The sequence below is a fragment of the Rhinoraja longicauda genome, chromosome 7 (assembly GCF_053455715.1).
Source record: "Rhinoraja longicauda isolate Sanriku21f chromosome 7, sRhiLon1.1, whole genome shotgun sequence".
Taxonomy (NCBI): Eukaryota; Metazoa; Chordata; class Chondrichthyes; order Rajiformes; family Arhynchobatidae; genus Rhinoraja; species Rhinoraja longicauda.
Genome location: NC_135959.1, coordinates 60,753,275 through 60,776,854, shown reverse-complemented (window position 1 = coordinate 60,776,854; position 23,580 = coordinate 60,753,275). Strand labels below are relative to the sequence as shown.

The 23,580-nt window shown below is 41.9% G+C and overlaps 1 protein-coding gene across 8 annotated transcripts in view; it reads right to left on the bottom strand.

The window, feature by feature from the left end:
• Positions 1-23,580, bottom strand: part of LOC144595325 (protocadherin Fat 3-like) — a 588,884-nt gene that overhangs the window by 400,995 nt on the left and 164,309 nt on the right. For 7 of the 8 annotated variants that reach the window (XM_078402696.1, XM_078402695.1, XM_078402702.1 and 4 more), the window contains 2 exons: positions 18,227-18,426; positions 259-3,576 (listed from right to left, as the gene is read on the bottom strand). In XM_078402696.1, coding sequence (XP_078258822.1) covers positions 259-3,559 — 3,301 coding nt within the window. In that variant the 5' untranslated portion in view covers positions 3,560-3,576; positions 18,227-18,426. Of the gene's footprint in view, positions 1-258; positions 3,577-18,221; positions 18,427-23,580 lie in introns of all 8 variants that reach the window. The other variant, XM_078402698.1, reaches the window with a different exon arrangement.

Here is a 23,580-nt window from a genome sequence, read left to right as displayed (position 1 = left end):
TCCAAATACTCTTTATACAAGAACATTAAATATTGTCAACCTGATCAAGATTTTAATGTATAACTTATGCTGGTACACTTTGCAATTCATAGTAAAATTGACAAAAAGCAAATAGGACTACTTAAATATTTCATACATATATTTGAATATTTATGCCAATTACTAACTTTATTTACGTTAACCATGAAATGAATCTTCCAGGTCTTACATCACATACAACGCAAATGATCAATGAATCTTTGACCTGCACAGTCCTACCTGTATCCTCATTGACTGTGAAACGTCCTAGGCCGCTACCATCCCGGATGGAGTATTGAACCTCTCCATCCCTTCCTTCATCATTATCTTTGGCCATCACCTGCACAACTGTTGTACCAATTGGCGCATTTTCCCTCACGGACACCATCTTAGCAAACTCTGTAAATCGTGGTGCATAAAGATTTTCATTCACGTCAACCACTTCGATCTCTATAAATGACGTTGAAGATAAGGATATCGGACGCCCTTTATCTTTAACACGAATTGTCAGGTTGTAGAACTGCTGCTTCTCAAAGTCTAGCTCTTTGGACAGACGCACTGCTCCACTGGTTCGGTCAATTTCAAACTTCCCATTGTAATCGTTTCCCAAAGAGTAGCGCACCTGGCCACCTAAGCCAAGATCAGGATCATGAGCTTCCAACCACATGACCACAGCACTGACGGGCATATCTTCGAGTATCTTAACGAAGTAACTTGAAGGAACGAAACGGGGAGCATTGTCATTGACGTCAGCAAATATTACATTCAGTGTCATCACGGAGAACTGTTGCTGACCACTCTCAGCGTGATCACGGGCTTCTATTTTTAATATACAATTTGGAAGTAATTCCCGGTCAAGCAATCCAGTCACATAAACAACACCAGTTGAAGAGTTAATAGCGAACAGGCGAGTGCTCGTTAATAGTGTATAACTTATTTCACTATTTCGACCCAGATCTTTATCGGTGGCCTCAATCTGAACTACTTCTGTACCGACCAGTGTATCTTCTGGAATGGTGACAGAGTAACTCTCTCGCAGAAACTGAGGCTTGTTGTCATTAGCATCCTGGACATGGACAACCATGAGTCTCGAGGCACACCTGGGGGGAGATCCCAAGTCATAAATTGTGATGTTCAGAATGTAGTTATCAGTCAATTCACGATCCAAAGGCATCAGAATTGTTATCCATCCGGTTTCCAAGTCAATATTAAAACAACTATCCTCATTGCCATCAGAAATGGTGTACACTACTTTTCCATTAAAGCTACTGTCTGTATCAGAAGCTGTGATCTTAACAACAGTACCACCAACTGGAAGGTCTTCCTTAATATCTATTTCCGAAGGAAAGGATTTATCAAACTCTGGGGATTGCCTATTAATCGAGTAGAGGTCGAGGAATAAGTCTTCCATTGTTGATTTGGTGTTTATTTTAGCCCTTTTGAGTAATTTTTCTGTTAATTTCTGAGCAGCTCCCGTTTCTTTGCAGATGTAATCCTTCGCAGTCAATTTACCGTGCACCAGAGAAATGTTAAGGAACATTGGATCAGCTAAGTTCTCCCCATCCGAAGCTGTTATCTGAAGTGAAAAAAAACCATCGTTTGGATTTGCACTATCCAATGGTTTTGTTAAGAAAAGCACCCCAGAGTCAGGATTTAGCTCAAAGAATCCAAGCTCATTCCCTGAAATGATTGTGTATTTTACCAATTCCAGCTCATCAACATCAATCGCTGAAACAGCAGTTATTTGTTCGCCGACGGGGAACTCTTGGGAAATCATGCCTCGGCAGTCCACTTTTTCAAACAGGGGTTTATTGTCGTTAATGTTTTCTATAAACACTGTAACATTCACCTCAGTCTCACATCGGTAGGGTGATCCCCAGTCTGAGCCACGGACAAAAAACCTGTAACTCTGAGGTGAGGACTCAAAATCTAATGGTTCCCTTGTGCTGATGATGCCAGTAAACTGGTTTATTGTGAAAGGTAATGAATTTAGACTGCCAATGCTGTATGTTACGTATCCATTTTCTCCTTGATCTTTGTCCACGGCAGAAACAACTAACACACTGCTACCAATAGGCACGCTCTCATTGATAAATGCCTCATACGATAGCTGCTGAAATTCTGGGGTATGATCATTGGCATCTTCGATCTTTACAATGACACGCACTTTGATGTCATTGACATTACTCACCACTTCTAACACAAAGTGTTCTCTCTCAAGGGTGCTTATGTGCTGTGCCGTTGTGATCAGACCAGTTTGAGGATTAATGTGGAAGAGATGAGCATCTTCAGTTGCACTTAATTTATATTCCACATTCGAAGGCTCTGGCTTCAGCTTAACAACAACTACCACCACTCCTGGAGGAGCAAATTCATTCAGTTCCACTTCATAGAGATCTTCTTCAAATGTCACTTGGTTTTCATCTTCTTCCGTATTTCTAATATGTACTATTTTCACTGCAGAGAATTTCTGAGGGATTCCTTTATCTTTTGCTTGTAGGGTAAGGTTGTAGCCATAGGGAAAATCTTTCCAGTCTATTTTCTTTGCTTCCTTTATTCCAAACTCTCTGCCAGATGATCCGGTTCGAACAAGATGGAACTGCTCTAAAGGATCACCCGCTACAATGGATATCGATTCAATTTCCCCGTTAATTCCATCGTCCAGGTCATCCACTGTGACAATTGCGTAGGTCGGATCATTGTCCATCAAGGAAGGAATGTGAGTCACCACGTTTAGAGTTGGTGCATGCTCATTGATTCTATCAATGCGAATGACTAGTTTTGCAGTACTGCTTACTCCATTGTTCCCATAAAGTTTCATTCCACGATCCACTGCTAAAACTTCCAAGTCATATTGGTTTGTCTCATCATAATTCAATCTGCCACTCAAAGAAACCACTCCACTAGTTGGATGAACAGCAAAGATGTCAACTCTATCTTTAAAATAATAATAAAACTCTCCATTTGATCCAATGTCCGCATCTGTCGCCGTCACCTGGGCAATACTTGTTCTTAGAGGTGTGTTTTCTGGAATAGTTACAGAATATGTTGTTGGAGAAAACAAAGGCCGTAAATCATTCATGTCCAAGACTTGGATATTCACTTTCGTCCATGCCTCCAAAGCTTCCCCTCTGATAGTGCCTTTTACAATGAGCAAATAGTGATTTTGTACTTCCCTGTTCAATATGGCAGAATTGCCTCCCTTAGTCCTTATCCGAAAGAAGCAGAAATCTCCAAGTAACATTTCTTCGGCTTTGAAGAAGCTGTCCTCATCTCCAGAAATAATCCTGTATTTAATGTCCCACGATCGATCTGTCACACGTATTCCCATTTTAACTTGACTGTTGGCATAGGTTCTTGCAGCAGAGTTCTCGTAAATTGTAGCATTGTACAGGGAGTGCGTAAACTGGAAGGTTGCGGACAACACTGGCTCTTGAAACTGGCGACCCTGGCAACTGGAGCCAAACAGCTGGAAGAGCAGGAGGACGAGGCAGAGGAAGGGCAGCGTCAAGCCTGGCCCGTAGCCCATCATTAGATCCATCCCATCATTCTTGCATTCTAACAGTCAGAGATGGGGAAAAAAGTTACAAACACATTGGTTACACAATAATCGTCCTACTCTCCACAACCTTATTTCTGCACTGAACCTTGATATCCTGAGCAAGAATTTCTGCTGATGACCCATTACTTACTAATTTAAAATAAGATTATTCATGTTGGGAAAAGTGTTTTCACTGTGGGATAAAAAATCTTTTAATTACTAAACACTTTGGGATTTTCAACTGAATCCCACGTTGTAAATATTGTCTAAACCAGTACACTAGCCTTTACAGGAATAGGTCACTGATAATTTATGTAGTTTTGAAAACATGTTTTACGGAATAAAAACATGTTTTTTTTCCTCAATGCAGTTCCAATTCAAAGAGAGGTAATACCTATTTCCAGATTCATTTTGTAAGGATTTCCAGATTCATTTTGTGGACTCTTTTGAAATATTTTTGCAACCCTCAGCAAACATATTATGCTGAAATCATCGGATAAATATCATAACAGAAGGATAAGCTAGAGCAATGATTATCAACTTGTGGTTGAAGCCACCAAAGATTATGGGAGATCCACTCTATTTTAATACAATTGAAGAAACATAGCTAAAAAGTTCATTTTGAAAGTATAAATTAAAACTACAGTCAATATGCTATTGCTTCAATTGCGGGGTTGCTTACAGTGCCCTGGCAGCCCCAACTCCTTAATGCTGCCCATTATGTCACCTGGTGTTCTTTATGGGCGGGAGGGAGAGGTACATAGTGACAGTGTGAACATGTGCAACTTTCAGTCAATAAGGTTGAGAACAACTGGATTGGATCAATAAAACAATGGAAGTAATGGCATGAATAAAGTGGAAAATCAACAGAACTTTATCAACTTTATTTTGAAAGCTAGAAGTGGCAAATGCAATCTTGTGCTCTATTATATCAGTTCATCCAGCAGAATTAGGTGCAATAATTCTCACTCATTGTTTAATAGCCAGAACACTTTTTTCTTTACAAAGTAACTATTTGAAAGACATCGTGCTGGCATCAGTTTCAGTCCCTCATTGATTAACTAACCTCGTTCATTATTAAATTTGCTTTATTTCAGTGTTTTACAATAACTGATGCTTTCCTGATGGCATTGAGTAGACATGTCAATCTTAGGTACAGGTTCTCCATTCATTTTATCTAAAGGAGCAGTTATTTGTGGCATGTTTTTCATGCGTTCATTGCAGCTGTTAGAATTAATCTTTTGAAAAATATAATTATTTACTTTCAAAGTGCAAAAGATATTTTGGTACTCCTGTTACAGTTTGCTACCAAACTCAGGTATATGTTAAAAATTATTTTTTCGTTACTTGGTAATTTCTCATTCATTAAGTTTATATGGAATGCTCAAAATATCTGGTATTCACCCCAGCGGTACGAATATTGACTTCTCTAACTTCAAGTAACCCTTGCTTTCCCTCTCTCTCTCCATCCCTCCCCTTCCCAGTTCTACGACCAGTCTGACTGCTCCTGATTACATTTTATCTGTTTGTTTTGTTGTTACCTTCTCCTAGCTAACAATGATCTACTCTACATTTTCCTTGACCTCCACCCCCTTAGATGTCTTGTTCTTACACCTTACACTTCCTTATCTCAGTGTCTTCCCCCTCCCCTGACCCTCAGTCTGAAGAAGGGTCTCGACCTGAAACATCACACATTCCTTCTCTCCAGAGATGCTGTCTGTCCTGCTGAATTACTCCAGCATTTTGTGTCTATATTATGCTCAAAACATAATTTTCTTCAAAAGCTGTGACTAAAATAATAAACAAAGAGAACTAGGTAAGCTTAGCCAATAACAGATCATGAGATAGTTAAAAATAAGGAAGATCCTTCAGCCCATCAGTGCTCATCAAGATGTAATACCTCAAGTTGTCTTATCCGATCTCCCGACAACACACTGTGCAAGTATCTTAAATAATGCTGGAATTTTGTTTCTCATACTCAGAAACAACTTAAAATAGCAAAGAACTCATTTACACTAAACTATGAAAATTATCCAGCGACATTAAAACTATTCACTTTCATTTTGTAAAAGGATGTGGTTAATTGGTAACCTATGTTTACACAAGAGCAAACACAAATGAAGAGGGGGAAATGAAGCAGTTTTGAATTACAATAGGACTTTGACCTCCAGTCTGCACACATTGAATCCATATATTATTCACAAAAGAGAATTTACTTTGCTACTTCTCTTCTGAAGAAATAAAAAATCAACACCAATACATTTCAAGCATAAATGTTCTTTTCTTACCTATTCAAAATTTCCTGGAACAAGTCTATCCAAAACATGTTAGCATAAATCTTTTACAATCATCTTCTCCAGCACTGCTGCCTAATCCTCAATTCACCTACTAGTTTCCCTGCTACAGTCACTGACTGGCACAATTCCCACTGCAGTTCTTAGTTCTGGGAGATTGCCAGACATGGTCCCTATTGCAGCTGTACAGAGTTGATGCGGTGCTGTAGTAATAGCAAGTGTCAGCATAATAGTAACACTGATAGACTGAGTTAAATGAAACATTTCAACTCTCACACTTCTGGTTGGAATACACACATTTTGAAACAGTGCCATGTCATCAGTTTTTCAAACAGGTGTGAAAGGTTGTGCAAAGCTACCTTCTTTGTAAAATGATAGATTGTTAAAATACAGAAAGATGGAATTTGGAACATGCGGCCTGGGGTGGAACTCAGAAATAAGGAGGTGGTCACTTTGATTGGATTGCAATGTAGGCCCCTCTATAGTCAGTGAGAATTAGAGGAGCAAATATGCAAACACATCACAGATAACTGTAAGAATATTTGGGTTATATTGCCTGGGACTGCCATCATACTAAAGGTTTGGTTGGGGCAGAATGTGTTAAGTTAGTCTAATAAACTTTTCACAGGCAATATGCTGATGGCCCAATTAGAGAGAGGGCAACATTGGACCTGCTACTGGGAAATAAGATTGGACAAGTGACTTAAGTGTCAACTCCCTCCGTAACTCCCTGGTCCACTCGTCCCTTCCTACCCAAACCACCCCGGCAACCGCACGAGATGCAACACCTGTCCCTTTACCTCCCCCCTCAACTCCATCCAAGGACCCAAACAGTCTTTCCAGGTGAGACAGAGGTTCACCTGCACCTCCTCCAACCTCATCTATTGCATCCGCTGCTCTAGATGTCAACTTATTTACATCGGCGAAACCAAACGCAGGCTCGGCGATCGCTTCGCTCAACACCTGCGCTCGGTCCGCGTTGGCCAAACTGATCTCCCGGTGGCCGAGCACTTCAACTCCCCCTCCCATTCCCAGTCTGACCTTTCTGTCATGGGCCTCCTCCAGTGCCACAGTGAGGCCCACCGGAAATTGGAGGAACAGCACCTCATATTTCGCCTGGGCAGCTTGCAGCCCAGTGGTATGAACATCGACTTCTCCAACTTTAGATAGTTCCTCTGTCCTTCTCTTCCCCTCCTCCTTCCCAGATCTCCCTCCATCTTCCTGTCTCCACCTATATCCTTCCATTGTCCCGCCCCCCCTGACATCAGTCTGAAGAAGGGTCTCGACCCGAAACGTCACCCATTCCTTCTCTCCTGAGATGCTGTCTGACCTGCTGAGTTACTCCAGCATTTTGTGAATAAATACCTTCGATTTGTACCAGCATCTGCAGTTATTTTCTTATACTAAGTGTCAGTGTGGGAACACTTTGGGACCAATTACCACAATTCTACTAATTCAAAACAGGTATGGAATAAGACAGGACTGGTCCACAAGTTAAGTCCTAATTTCGGGCAAGGCTAATTTTGATGACATTATACAGGAACTTACAAAGTTTGATGAGAGAGACTATTTGCAAGAAAAGTAACATCTGACAAGTGGGAAGCATTCAAAAGTGAGTTAGGGAGAGTTCAGGGGCATACCTCATTTTTTCTGCTAGTGAAGGAAGGGCAAGGCTAGCAAAAGGAGGCATAACTCAGCTCTGGGCCACTGGGATAAAGCAAATTCATGAGAAGTATAGAGGATGCAGCAATACAGTTAACAAGGAAATCAGGAGGGCAAATAGACATGAGATGGCTTTGACAGGAAATGTAAAGGAGAATCCTAAGAGATTCCATAAGTATACAAAAGGGAAAAGGTAACTAGAGAGAGCATAGTACCCTTAAGGATAAAAAAAAGATCACCTATGTATGGAGCCATAAGAGATGGGCAAGGGTTTAAATGAATATATCTCATCTGCGCTTATTGGAAAATTAGGAAAGTTAGGGACTTCAGGAAAGGGAATAGTGATGTCTCCAAACATACCCACATTACAAGGGGCGCTGGCAGTCTGAAAGCACATCAATCTGGATAAATCTCCAAGGACTGAGCAGGTGCATCCTCGGGCATTGTGGAAGAAATCTTGGCCTTGGCAGAGATATTTATACCATCGTTAACCACAAGTGAGGTGCCCCAAGACTGGTGGTTGGATAATGCATTCCTTTATTTAAGAAGGGCTGTAGGGAGAAGCCAGAGAACTACAGGGCATTGAGCCTGACATCAGTGGTGGGGAATTTACTGGAGGAGATTCCAAAAGGCAGAATCAACCTGCATTCGGAAAGGCGAGGAATAATTAGGAATTGTCAGCAATGCTTTGTGCGTGATAAATCATGTCTCATGGATTTGATTGTTTCTTGAAGAGGTAGCAAAGAGGAATGACAAGAGCCAGGTAGTAGAGGTTGTATATATGGACTTTAGCAAAGCTTTTGACAAGTTCCTTTTTTTTTAAACTTTAACTTGTGGCCCAGTCCTACCTTTTTACATAGCAATTTTACATCAATAGAATGATGGTCCTGCATAGTAGGCTGGTCCAGAAGATTAGATCATGTGGAATCCAGAGTGAGCTAGCTATTTGGATACAGAGGGTGGTAGTAGAAGGTGGTTTTTCAGTTTTCATGCCTGCAACCAGCCATGTGCCATAGGAATCAGTGTTGCGCCCACTGTAGTTCAGCATCTATGATAAAGATTTTGATGACAATGTTGTTAACATGATTGGTAAGCTTGTGGATGGAAAGAAGAAAGTTACAACCAGATCTAGATCAACTGAGGAAAAAAGGACCGAGGAATGGCAAACAGATTTTAACTCAGATAAATGAGAGGTGCTACATTTTTGTAAGTTAAACCAGGGTAGGATGACTTGCCAGAGGAATTTACAGTGGTGGTTAAAATTATTTTATTTTATTTTATAATTTTTGAATAATTTTTTTAATAAATTAATAAATTATTTTATTTCAAATACATTCGGATAGAAAAGGGTTTAAAGGGATATGAACCAAATGTTGGCAAATGGCACGAGCTCAAATAGGCAACTTGGTCGGCATGGACAGGTTAGGCAGAAAGACTTGTTTCCATGTGTATGACTCTATGACTCGAAAGCCCTGATATTGAAAGTCATTCACATCAGGCCTCTAGCTTTTCAGATAAATTAGTTTCACTCTCACTCCTCTCCTGACCCCTTTGTGACTGGAAAGAGTTTAATTTTTAGTTATCACATGAAAACATTCCGTGATTATGAGCATCTCTATTCAAGCCTGGTATATATCGTAGGTTTCTTTTTTTTTTAAATGGCGTCACATCAAAGTCATAGTTCAGGAATGAATTGTTGGCCGCATACATAATCGATTCAACCTTTCTCCATTTCAATGAGTCAGAAGGCACTGAACCAGTCAGTTTGATGTGGCCTCGAAAGCAACCCTTAAATTGTACATTTGTCTGTGATGATGAAAATTGAACTGAACAGAGTTTCAGACAGATGCTGGATTATTAATAATTTATAGATGGCACAAAACTTTCCATTCTTTTTACATAGAAAATAGGTGGAGGAGGCCATTTGGCCCTTTGAACCAGCACCACCATTCATTGTGATCATTGCTGATCATCAACAGTCAGTAACCTGTGCATGCCTTCTCCCCATATCCCTTGATTCCACTAGCCCCTAGAGCTCTATCTAACTCTTTTTTAAATTCATCCAGTGAATTGGCCTCCACTGCCTTCTGTGGCGGAGAATTTCACAAATTCACAACTCAGAGTGAAAAAGTTTCTTCTCACCTCAGTTTTAAATGGCCTCCCCTTTATTCATAGACTGTGTCCCCTGGTTCTGGACTCCCCCAACATTGGGAACATTTTTCCTGCATCTAGCTTGCATAGTCCTTTTATAATTTTATACGTCTCTATAAGATCCCCTCTCATCCTTCTAAACTCCAGTGAATGCAAGCCCAGTCTTTCCAATCTTTCCTCATATGACAGTCCCTCCATCCCAGGGATTAACCTCGTGAACCTACGCTGCACTGCCTCAATAGCAAGGAAGTCCTTCTTCAAATTAGGAGACCAAAACTGCACACAATATTCCAGATGTGGTCTCATCAGGGCCCTATACAACTGCAGAAGGACTTATTTGCTCCTGTACTCAAATCCTCTCATTATGAAGGCCAACATGCCATTTGCTTTCTTCATTGCCTGCTGCACCTGCATTCTTACTTTCAGTAACTGGTGTACAAGGACACCAAGGTCTCTTTGCACTTCCCCTTTACCTAATCTGACACCATTGAGATAATAATCTGCCTCCTTATTTTGCCGCCAAAGTGGATAACCTCACATTTATCTGCATTATACTGCACCTGCCATGCATCCGCCCACTCACTCAACCTATCCAAGTCACCCTGCAACCTCCGAACATCCTCCGCAGTTCACACTGCCACCCAGCTTTGTGTCATCCGCAAACTTGCTAGTGTTACTTCTAATTCCATCATCCAAATCATTAATATATATTGTAAACAGTTGCGGCCCCAGCACCGAGCCTTGCGGCACTCCACACTCCACTGCCTGCCATTCTGAAAAGGACCCGTTTATTCCTACTCTTTGCTTCCTGTCTGCCAACCTATCCATGTCAATACCCTACCCCCAATAACATGTGCTCTAATTTTGCTCACCAACCACCCATGTGGGACCTTACCAAAGGCTTTCTGAAAGTCTAGATAAACTACATCCACTGGCTCTCCTTCATCCATTTTACTTGCCACATCCTCAAAAAAAATCCACAAGATTAGTCAAGCAGGATTTCCCCTTCAAAAATCCATGCTGACTTTGACCAATCCTTTTACCGCTATCCAAATGTTATTACCTCTTTAATAATTGACTCCAGCATCTTCCCCAGCACCGATATCAGGCTAACTGGTCTATAATTCCCTGTTTTCTCTCTCGCTCCTTTCTTGAAAAGTGGGATAACATTATCTACCCTCCAATCCACAGGAACTGATCCTGAATCTATTGAACATTGGAAAATGATCATCAATGCGTCCACGATTTCTTGAGCCACCTCCTTGAGTACCCTGGGATGCAGACCATCAGGCCCTGGAGATTTATCAGCCTTCAGTCCCATCAGTCTACCCAATACTATTTCTCACCTAAAGCAAATTTCTTTCAGTTCCTCTGTCTCCCTTGATCCTCTGTCCACTAGTACATCTGGGAGATTGTTTGTGTCTTCCTTAGTGAAGACAGTTCCGAAGTACCTGTTCAACTCTTCTGCCATTTCCTTGTTACCAATAATAGTTTCACCCGTTTTTGCCTTCAAGGGACCCACATTTGTCTTTACTAATCTTTTTCTCTTAACTTACCTAAAGAAGCCTTTACTGTCCTTCTTTATATTCTTGGCCAGCTTCGCTTCGTACCTCATCTTTTCAGCCCGTATTGCCCATTTTGCTACCTTCTGTTGTCATTTGAAAGTTTCCCAATCCCCTAGCTTCCCGCTACTCTTTGCTGTGTTATACATCTTTTCTTTTAGTTTTATTCCATCTCTAACTTCCCTTGTCAGCCACGCTTGCCTCTTACTCCCCTTAGAATCTTTCTTCCTCTTTGGAATGAAATGATCCTGCATCTTCTGGATTATGCCCAGAAATTCCTACCATTGCTGTTCCACCGTCATTCCTGCAAGGATTGTTTTCCATTCGACCTTGGCCAGCTCCTCTCTCATGCCTTCATAGTCCCCTTTGTTCAACTGCAACACTGACATTCCTCGTTTAACCTTCTTCCTCTCAAATTGCAGATTAAAACTAATCATATTATGGTCACTACTTCCAAGGGGTTCCTTTATCTTGAGTTCCCTTATTAAATCTGGTTCATTGGACAACACTAAATCCAGAATTGCCTTCTCTCTGGTAGGCTCCATTACAAGCTGCTCTAAGAATCCATCTCGGAGGCACTCTACAAACTCCCTTTCTTGGGGTCCAGAACCAACTTGATTTTCCCAGTCTACCTGCAGATTTAAATCCCCCATAACCACAGTGGCATTACCTTTGTTACATGACAATTTTAACTTGCACCCTATATCCAGGCTACTGTTTGGGGGTCTGTAGAAAAATCTCATAGTGTCTTCTTACCTTTACAATTCCTCAACTCTATCCACAGTGACTCTACATTGTCAGTCCCAATGTCACCCCTCACTGAATTCCATCCCTCACCAACAGAGCTACCCCACCTCCTCTGCCCACCTGCCTGTCCTTTCTATAGGACATATAACCCTGAATATTCAGTTCCCAGTCCTGATCCTGCTGCAGCCACATCTCTGTAATCCCCACAATGTCATACCAACCAATCTCTAACTGAGCCTCAAGCTCATCCACTTTACTTCTTATACTTCACACATTCATATATAGTACTTTTAATCCTTTGTTCGTCTCAGCTTTCACATCGATTCCTATTACACTTGGCCATTCTCTCCTATTGCTTCGTGAGCTTTCTGTCCCGTTAATTCTGGGGTGTTTCTTAATTTTTCCTATATTCTCTTTCCCTTTAACTCCATCCTTGTCTATCTCATTTGAGCCCGCCCCCCCCCCCCCCCATTATTTAGTTTAAAACCATTAAACCACTTATTAGTTTAGTTTAATAGAAAGAACCTGTGTTGTGTAGCATTCTTTGTATAGTTTTATTTGCAGTACTAATGAAGTGAATTTTGGATTGATTAGTAGGACTAGATGTTACAATCCCTAAGGTTTGCACTACAATTGACTGGTGTTGTTCTTGGGGGTGACCACTAGGTGATGTTGCTACCATTCAGACACATCTTCAGTTGTGTACCTCAACGTCACTGGGTGTTTTGGCCTTTTATCACAAGATACCCTCAGTCGAGGCAAGCCCACCGCAGGGTGACCAGACCTGGGTGCGTGTCTTATGGTTAGCCTCTAGATGGTCACATGGCAGCCCAGACAGCATCTCTTCTTTTCAGCCACAGCCAGTGGCTGCTCCATTCGGCGGCATTGGCAAGTTCTTTGATTGCCCTCCTTTGGGCCTGCCCTCTGAATCCAACTTCCCTCAGGAGCCTTGCGGTGGAACTGGCTACAAAGCCCCTGCACCCCACCTCCACTGGACGCACACACTCCAACCTCGCTCCTCTGCCTCCACTGCAAGGTTGGAATATCTTAGCCTTTTCCTTTCAAATGCCTCGTCCACAGCCTCCTCCCAGGGGACCATCAGCTCAATGATGTAAACACGCCGACAGGAGCTGGACCAGAGGACGAGGTCTGGTTGCAGGTTGGTAGCTGCGATTTCAACTGGGAAGGAAAGCCTCTGGCCTAGGTCAACCCGCATTTCCCAGTCCCTGGCTGCGCTCAGTGGGCATGAGTTGAGAGGCTAGGGGTTAGTCCTCCGTTTCTCTCCTTCCCGGATGAAGGATGGGATTTGCTTGAATGTTAGCTGGGCATTGATAGGCATGGCGTTGGTGGTAACTCTCTTGCACTCAAGTTCAGTTGCCAAACACCTCAGCACCTGGTTGTGTCGCCAGGTGTATCTGCCTTGTGTTAGGCTGGTCTTACAACCAACCAGGATGTGCTTGAGGTTTGCTGGAACTGCACACAGGGGGCAGGCTGGATCCTCTCCCAGCCAATGATTTAGGTTTGTGGGAGAGGGAAGAACGTCATGTGGCTCTGATAATAAAGCTCAACATACTTGACTCCATGCTCCACAGCTCACTCCATGTGATCTTCCACCTCTCAGGATTTAAATGAAGATTTTTATTCGTAATTTCATGAATATAATTATTTTATTCCTTTATCTATTTTAATTCTTTCCCAATTAGGTAACAACATGATGCAGTTATAATGCAATCTCTTTCCACACCCACAGTCCATATACATAAAGTGTCCACATTTTAAATGGCCGGCACAGTGGTACAGCGGTCGAGTTGCTGCCTTACAGCGGTAGAGACCCGGGTTCAATCCTGACTACGAGTGCTGTCTGTACAGAGTTTGTACGTTCTCCCTGTAATCGTGTGGGTTTTCTCCGCGTGCCCCGGTTTCCTCCCATATTCCAAAGATGCACCGGTTTGTAAGTTAATTGGCTTTGGTAAAATTGTAAATTGTCCCTCCAGTGTAGGATGGTGCTAGTGTACGGGGATCACTGGTCAGCGCGGACTCGGTGCGCCAAAGGGTCTATTTCTCTGCTGTATCTCTAACCTAAACTAAACTAATTGTTTATATTAGCTAAAACAAAAGGGAGACTCATCAACACTTTGCATTAACATCAATTTCAAAATTGACAGTTGTAGATAGACAAAAATGCTGGAGTAACTCAGCAGGACAGGCAATATCTCTGGAAAGATGGAATGGGTGACGTTTCGGGTCGAGTCCATACTTCGGATTGATCTACAGTTCAGGTTGACAGTTGTCATATCTTTAGTAATTTGTTTATTTTTTGGGGTGGAAAAAACGGAGATTGGGATTTCTAGTAAAATAAGACAATAATTGATCAGCGCACCACAGATGGTTTCCCTAATCTTCATGAACAAATGGTTTTCATTTCTAGTCACCCCTGTGAAGTTGTACCTGTCCAGGTCGGACCGATTTAAGATGAACTAGATCAACTTGCAATTCAAGATTTAGGAACTGGCATAAGCCATACAATCTTTTGAACCACCATTCAATCATGTCAATCAATTCAATCAATCTTAAGAGCTGGATAGAGCTCTTAAGGATAGCGGAGTGAGGGGGTATGGGGAGAAGGCAGGAACGGGGTACTGATTGAGAGTGATCAGCCATGATCGCATTGAATGGCGGTGCTGGCTCGAAGGGCTGAATGGCCTACTCCTGCACCTATTGTCTATTGTCTATTGTCTATGACACATCCTCAATCTTAATCACTTTCTTCCCATATCCAAATATTCCTTGATCCCCCAAAATCCAAAAAGCTCTGGACCTGTTTTGCATATACTCAACAATTGAACAGCCATATTCCTTGGTGAAATTATTTCAGCTCTTATCCAAATCCTAAATAACTGATGCCTTATTCACAGTAATGGTTCCACATTCTATGCTCTTTAGAGCCAGGAAATAATTGTACAGTATCCACTTGAATTGAATTGAATTCAATCAAACACTTCATCAAATGCTCTCAGAATCTACTGTTTGTCCTCAAGATCCCCCTTCATTCTGCTGGTCTGATCATCATATGGCCATTACAATCACTATATTGCCAAAGATAAACTACTTCAATCCAACAATCAAGTTGGTAATGCTCTACTGCAGCGTTTCTAAGGAAGGTAAATTATTTTGCAGAAACAGAGACCAAAACTGCATGTGATATTTCAATTATTATCTCACTAACAACTAGTACAACTAATGACATACATATTTGTCCTTGAACTCCAAACTCCTTTCAATTAAAGCCATCATACCAATTGCTTGTGAAACTGCTCATTGCACCTGTTCGGTGTTTCGAGTGGAAGGACATCCACATAACTACAAACCAAGATTTACTCCTTTTCTCACTGCTTTCCCACCATATGCACATTATGCAAATACCGTGTTGCTTATTTTGCCGTTTAAATCCCTTTTAGTTTTGCTGGGCTCGAAAACCTACTGTGTAAAAGTGTTTCACTCATGCAATCCAGGCTAGTTTTGGCCAAAGCCCTAGGTGTGCAATATTGTAAGATGCACAACATGCAATGCAATTCCAACCTTGCATTGCCTGTTGATTGAACATAAAATATGTGGAGAGCCCAGAGTCATGGACCACTCGTGACTTTCCCATGGCTGGAAACTATCGCAATGGCAGAAAAGGAGCTGCTGCTGTAACATCTGGGGCTGGTTAGCCCTCAACTGCCAGGTTGTGAGCCTTGGCATTATGCACCACTAATACCAACTACAGACAAAACAAATACAGGGTTGGGTTACGGCTTTGTGGAAACCAGCTGCTCCTTCCTACGGGTGACCTCAAGCTTCATGTTGCCTGCCATTTTAATTCACCATCCCACTCCCACCGTGCATAATCTTGTACTGTCATTGTATGGCCCAATGCATGCTTGAGGGACAGTACTCATTTTCCTTCATGCTACACTGCAACCTTCTGGACATGATACCGAATTCTGCATCTTCAGGAAACTATACTTTTAGCTGCATCAGTTGTCCATCTGTGAAACTGGCTCAGCGTGTTTATGCTGTAGGAAGGAACTGCAGACGCTGGTTTACACCGAAGATAGACACAAAAAGCTGGAGTAACTCAGTGGGTCAGACAGCATCTCTGGAGAAAAGAAATAGGTGACGTTTCCAGTCGAGTCTCTTCTTCGGACTGAAGAAGTGTCTCAACCCGAAACATCACCCATTTCTTTTCTCCAGAGACGCTGCCTAATCTGCTGCATTACTCCAGCTTTTTGTGTCTATCGCCAGCTTGTTTATTGATTTTTTTTCTCCCCTTTTTTCTCTTTTATTTTCCTCAGGGTGTGGAGGACACATCCAGTCTTTCCTGCAGGGCATGTCACCCTACTCTACAGTTTGCAACTCCCAGGTTACTTTGTCTATGTTCTCATTCATTCATTGGGAGATAGCCTTGTTTATAGTTTATCCCATTGTCATTCTGATTACACACTAATCAGAGAAACCCTCCTCTCCCACCCTTCCTGCAGTTTAACAAGGTTCTTTTGTTTCTCTCTCCCAGTTCTCATGAAGGATATTCAACCTGGGACATTTTTCTCGTCACAGACTGCTACATACTTTGTGTTCTATTTTAGTTTTCGAGCATCTGCTGTTTTTAAAAAAAATTAATTAAGTTTACAGTGTGCACTGCTCAACTTAGGATCTTCTCTAAACTGAGACAGCCAAATGCAAAATGGATGATAGCTTTTTAGAACATTTCCATTCAGTCCTCATCTGTTGAACCTAGTACTTTAGTCACTTAATTCTTTATTCCAAATCCCACAATGAGTTCTTGTCCTCGCCCTTCTTGATTAGTACAGGTGTCAGGGGTTATGGGGAGGAGGCAGGAGAATGGAGGGGGAGATAGGTCAGCCATGATTGAATGACGGAGTAGCCTTGATGTGCCGAATGGCCTAATCCTGTCACTTATGACCTTATAAACCTCCCGCACTGTTTGAATACTTTCCCATGCTGTCTTAATGAACATTACTTCACTTTTCCACTAGGCACAGTACAACTTTCCAGCTGCAACATTAAATTCAACGATTTCCAATAATAATTTGCTTCTAAACCTATCCTTACTTGTTGTATTACCACCATTCCACCTTTTCCTTGCACCATCTTAGCTTTTGCCATTTAATCTCATTCAATCCAAACCTTATTTTGCTCTTTCTTCCCCTCACTATCTTTGGTATTGCAGAATTACTTTTATCCATTATACTTTCTTAAAAACTCGGATGAAAGGTTAATGACTTAAATTATTAGTTGTTTATTTGTTATGTCTGACCTGCTGTTTATTTTAAGCATTTTGTTTCTATTTCAGATTTCTATTACCTGCTGAGCTTTCCATTTGCACAAAGAAACCCTAATTCCTCATTCACATTAAAAAATTATACACAATAGACAATAGACAATAGGTGCAGGAGTAGGCCATTCAGCCCTTCGAGCCAGCACCGCCATTCAATGCGATCATGGCTGATCACTCTCAATCAGTACCCCGTTCCTGCCTTCTCCCCATACCCCCTAACTCCGCTATCCTTAAGAGCTCTATCCAGCTCTCTCTTGAAAGCATCCAACGAACTGGCCTCCACTGCCTTCTGAGGCAGAGAATTCCACACCTTCACCACCCTCTGACTGAAAAAGTTCTTCCTCATCTCCGTTCTAAATGGCCTACCCCTTATTCTTAAACTGTGGCCCCTTGTTCTGGACTCCCCCAACATTGGGAACATGTTATCTGCCTCTAATGTGTCCAATCCCCTAATTATCTTATATGTTTCAATAAGATCCCCCCTCATCCTTCTAAATTCCAGTGTATACATGCCCAATCGCTCCAGCCTTTCAACATACGACAGTCCCGCCATTCCGGGAATTAACCTAGTGAACCTACGCTGCACGCCCTCCATAGCAAGAATATCCTTCCTCAAATTTGGAGACCAAAACTGCACACAGTACTCCAGGTGCGGTCTCACCAGGGCCCGGTACAACTGTAGAAGGACCTCTTTGCTCCTATACTCAACTCCTCTTGTTACGAAGGCCAACATTCCATTGGCTTTCTTCACTTATGAATCAGGGTGAATTCCTACACAAAAATGAAGAACTAAATTGGAAATTAAATAAATGTAACTTAAGAAGCTAGTATCAGGCAAAATCATTGTGGAAGGGTAATATTTTGGTGAAATCTTTTCTACCCTCTATGCAATGAAATCAACTGACCTTACCCAGTCCGTCTATGTGTGACGATGGAGCCACACAAACGATTCCTGCTTGTTCTCCAAAATGCCCCAAAAAGCCACACGGTCTTATGACGATCTTTCACCAGACGAACTGCACCAGTTCATGAAGTCTGCTTACTTCCACGATCTCAACAGCAACTAGAGATGAGCAGTAAATTCTGGTCCTCGTCAATGACACCCATTTCCTACAAATTGAAAAAAATATATATTGTTACAAAGATTGGATATTAGTATCAGTTGTAGGTAGACACAAAATGCTGGAGTAACTCAGCGGGTCAGGCAGCATCTCGGGACGTTTTGGGTCAAGACCCTTCTTCAGACTTTTTAAGACTTGTGATCATTTTCAAACTTGTCAGAAAGACCAAAAATGGATATCATTTCAATTTGTTGACTTTTTAGTGGAACTGCCAAAATTTGGTGTTACAGCAAGTATAGAGTAGATAGAAAAGACATTTATTCTCTTAGTATTTTCTTAACATAGCATTGGAGGTCCTATTTATATCTCGCACTTATTTTACATGGCAACCTGTCCAACCTATTCCATTTAGGCAAATGCTTAAAACATGTTACATCTGCGTCTTTTCCAATCAGTCTTTTCTTTACTTGGGGGTTGCCCAATCTACAGAGCCATTTTAGTTTTAGAGGTCCAGCGTGGAAACAGAGCCTTCGGCCCAGAGTCCACGCTGACCAGCGATCATCCTGTACACTTACACAGTAGGGACAGTTTACAAGCCAATTACAAACCTGCATGTTTGGAATGCGGGAGGAAATCAAAGCACTTGGAGGAAACCCACGCAGTCACAGGGAGAACGTATAAACTCTGTACAGACAGCACCTGTTGTCAGGATCGAACCTAGGTCTGTGCCGCTGTAAGACAGCAACTCTGCCTCTGCGCCACTGTACCGCAGTTTGAACATTTTGTTTTTATTTTAGATTTCCATCATATGCAATACTTTACAGATCCAAGCAATACTTAGCAAGCATATTTTTGGCAATATGTGTGACATCTAACAACTAAATTATGAAAAATATCACATATCTGTTATTTGCTTATGTCAATTTTTGTAATTAAAAAATATATTTGTAAAACAAATGAAACAATCTAGCAAAAAGAACAAAATGTTAGATTGCATGTCTAAATCTTGTAATTTATTTAATAGAGGTGCCATTTTGTAAAAGGTAGAAATGGAATTTGAACATACAGATGTTCTTCTCGTGAACATCTTATTTTATTCCCTAAAAGAGGTGACCATTACTATTTAAATTTACATATCATTTGAACAGAGTCAATGTAAATTGGTTACAGCAGTTTCCTCAAGATTCAAAGAATATTAACAATTGATTTTTGGTTGCACCTCTGGAATCAGCTCTATTTACGAATAGTCGCACAGAAAGCAACTATGAGTGTTGAAGTTTCACAGTGGGCATTTGGTGCCGGTTTGCAGAGTTGACTCCAGGAAGATAGCAGAGATCAGATAACCAAGTTGTGATTAGTCAGCCAAGCCTGCTCCCGGTCCTAATGTTGAAACAATGTGTGTGCAAAACGAGTGCCAACAGATAACCATTGTTCTGCTCAGATCTTGTGGTCAACTGGTGTGTAGGTTTAGAGGAATGATCTGCCTCACAGGAGCACTGGCCCCACCTTTATAGTCTCCCAGACAGCATAGTCTGTAGTGCCCTACAAGTTACCTCGGATAGGCACAAAGTGCTGGAGGATGATGTCAGTGGGTCATGCAGCATCTCTTGAGAAAATAGATACATGGCGTTTCAGGTCGGGACCCTTCTTCAGACCCGAAAAGTCACCTATCCATTATCTCCAGAGATGCTGCCTGACATGCTATGTTACTCCAGTATTCTGTGTCTATCTTTGGTATAAACCAGCATCTGTAGTTCCTTTTTATAACAAGTCACCCCACATTTGTCATGAGAACCAGTTCAGGGCAAACATAACTTCTATCATTCAGGGCATCTGCACAAACTCTAGAGGAAATGCAGCAACCTCCAGAAAGCAGATTGTATCCAGAATGCACGTAATGCTAGGACTTGATACACATGCAAAGTGGAAAGGGAACAAGGGTATTCACAATCAGACCCAAGTGTTATAACTTGCACTATTTTACTTTTTATTATTACAGAAGGTTTTGAAAACACCAATACTGCTTATTTAGCACAAATCATATCCTTCACTGTGCAAAGATATGTGACATCTGTGTGGCAGCTGCTGGCATGATTGCAAACCTTGCCATTCCACAAAAGCATGCTGTGGCCATCGCGAAGAAAGCCTTTGAATGAATAGACCAGCAGCTGGAGAAGACACTCCTTGTTAGCTGCAGCACGTTATGAACTGCGAAAGGTGTCTAAATATGCAGCGAGTCCTGTAGCTGTCCAGTATGGATTCCCAGTGGCAGAAAAAAAAGTCTCTTCAAATATGTTACAAGCGAAAAGTAGCAAGATTGCTCCTCGCGTTTCTGAGACCGTTTCACAGTTGACGCTCCGATGCATAATCCATGTCAGTAAGGGAAGAAGTGATCCTGCTAAGTGATACGTCATTAGCTGTGCATCGTGATGCCAGTAAAACACAAGTCACGCTGACATGAACAGCACAAGGAAACGTTCAATCCAGTTTTCTGATAGGAGTCATTTCACCTATAAATGCTGAGTACAGTCCACATTGGGCTAAATCAGTTTATGCACAATTTGCACGTACAAAGGGCGCTAATTGATCCAATTTCTAGGCTTATTTTCCAGCAAGAATTCATAGATTTTGCCTATTGCTCAAATGTTGTGGAATTCAGAGGTGCAAACTGAACAACCTGAGAGTGCATTTGATGTCATATGAAACATCCCAGAAATAAAATGAACAAATGTCATCATAGTAAGAGCCAAGGGACAAGTACAATTGCAATACAGATAAAAATCCAACAGAGTGGCTTACTCCAATCTAAATACAAGACGTAGAATCCGTTACTGATGTAAACTCACGCCTTTACATGTCCACGTGTCCAGAGTAATTAAAGACTCTCAAGTATATGTCCATTCACTCTTTGCACAGGCACCAACCCACCATATAAACAATGCCAGAGATGACTTTGCTTGCAAGCACATCTAACCTCCATCTAACCTGTATTCAATGCGCCAATTATGGAACAGATGCTTTGCAGCTCAAACATTTGGAATCAACTCTGGAGAAATAGCTTCAACTAGCAATTAACTGTTGCAGGATATGAGAAAAATGAATATTCAGGATAATCTTTAATAAGATTAATGGTTAAATGCTAACGACCCTCTCTGTGTGCCAACTTTCACTGAAGCAAACCTCCTGCTATTCAGTCAATGCAGACATATCCTAAACACGTTACACCTCATTCATTAATCCTCTTCCTCATGGTGAAAGATATGCTCACATGTCACCTTCTACTGCCTGGCAAATGATGTAAATGTGCTCCATTTACTTGCCCTGTCGCCTCAATGTAAAGAAACATCGGCGCCTTTCTGACTTTAGATACCCAAGAATTGCCACTTGGTCAGATGCAGTATCAGAGAGCCTGACAGTCTAAAACGTATTGACAGGTAGTTCAGATGCAGCATTGGCACATATGGCTACCAGACAGCCATGGAGCAGAGTGAGCAGGTATGGAAAGGTGAGCAGTGTGTCCTGTTTCCCTTGAAGGCAAGGTCCCACAAATTGTGCCCAACTAAACCTTGATGAATGCAAAGGAAATAGCCTGCAGTCAACCGATCAGCAGACACACCCCAATGCTTGGGCATTTGTAGGCCTGCCTGAAAGCCTACAAAATGCTTCCAAATGTGTGAGGGTGACCAGCTCCAAGCAAGTTCAGGTCTCATGAGGTCCAAAGCACAGTGATGGCCATCATGCTGTTATACTATTTCATCTGCTGACAATTATTCTACAGTTTGCAGCAGCTTTGAGCCTCTCCCTGGCCAACAACAGTTGTGCTTCCAGCTCTGCCATGCCAACAGTAGCACTGCAGTTGACCATCTGCCAACCAGGCCAGATACTTGTGCTTTATTCATGGCAAGGGTACAAGTTCCAAGGCTTGGCCATCAAGCCTGAGCCCAATGTACGGCCATCTGCAACCTTCCCCACTTCAAGCACCATCCGCCACCATGGAGGACATTACATAAACGCAGAAGCCAAGCAGGTGTAAGTGGAAAAGAGGAACACGCATAACATGTCAATGGTTGTGCGGATTACTTCTTGACTGGCTGTGCAATTGTTTAGCTTACTGGTTTATTTGCTTCAGACTTTCTTAATTTGTGCCTGACATGAAATATTGTTTGAGTAATATACAGAAAACAATATGCAACTATGAGAATTCAACTTTATTGTTACTTCATTCAAGGACAATCACAAAACTTCCCTGAGGTACAACATCCCTGGTGATTCCCAAAACCCTCAAGCCCATGACCACGTCACGCCAAAGACATGCATGTTTGCACGTTTATTGGCTTCTGTAATTTGTTCCTAGTGTGCAGGATCATTGGTCAGCATGGACTAGTTGGGCCGAAGGACCTGTTTCCACGTTGTATCTCTCCAAACTCTCTAAAGAACCATTCAGGATGCCATTGGGAACCTTGAGACCATGCAGTGTGAGCAGGCCGAAGCCCTCACAAACTACCTGTCTGACTGCCCCATCTGCCATCCCTGCCCCTTCGCTAGAAAATATCACAGTACTCGCAGCAGCCCCATTAGTCACATCAGACCCACAAAACCAGTCGCAGAAGCAAGCCATCCTTGAGCCCAAGGGACTGCCCGAGGAGGAAGAGAAATATTCATAATCATTGTGGGTGTTTTTGAATGTTTGCTGTTCATTGCTATTAGCTACTCAGGACTGTAAAAAGGTCTGTTTTCTGGTCCATTGGAGGTGTACAGATCCTCCTCCCTGACGTATCATGCAGATAGAGAAAGGGCATTAGAAAGGGAGTGAGCGTGTCACAGCCACACTTACAATCTCCATCCCATTCTTGCTGCGATAGTGAATTCATGGTTCATGCTGATCTACAGAACATTGCTGGCGAGGGAATGAGCCTTATTACTGCAAAGGAAGATCAAGGTTATGTGTTGAAACATTCATGATGACACTAATCTGGTAACTTGTCACTTCATATTCCAAATGCAAATGCATTCATGCATCAATGGCCTCTGTCTCTGAACTAATGGGAGGTGCTTTTAATCTGACCCTGAATCTGAACCATCATGAATAAGATATTCTTTGGCAATAATTTTAAGGAGGAGGAAGGCCAAAAAAATGTTTTGCTTGTTTTTTTTGTGCAGCCAAGGCTTATTATCAGACTACAATGTATAGAATGAAGCAGCT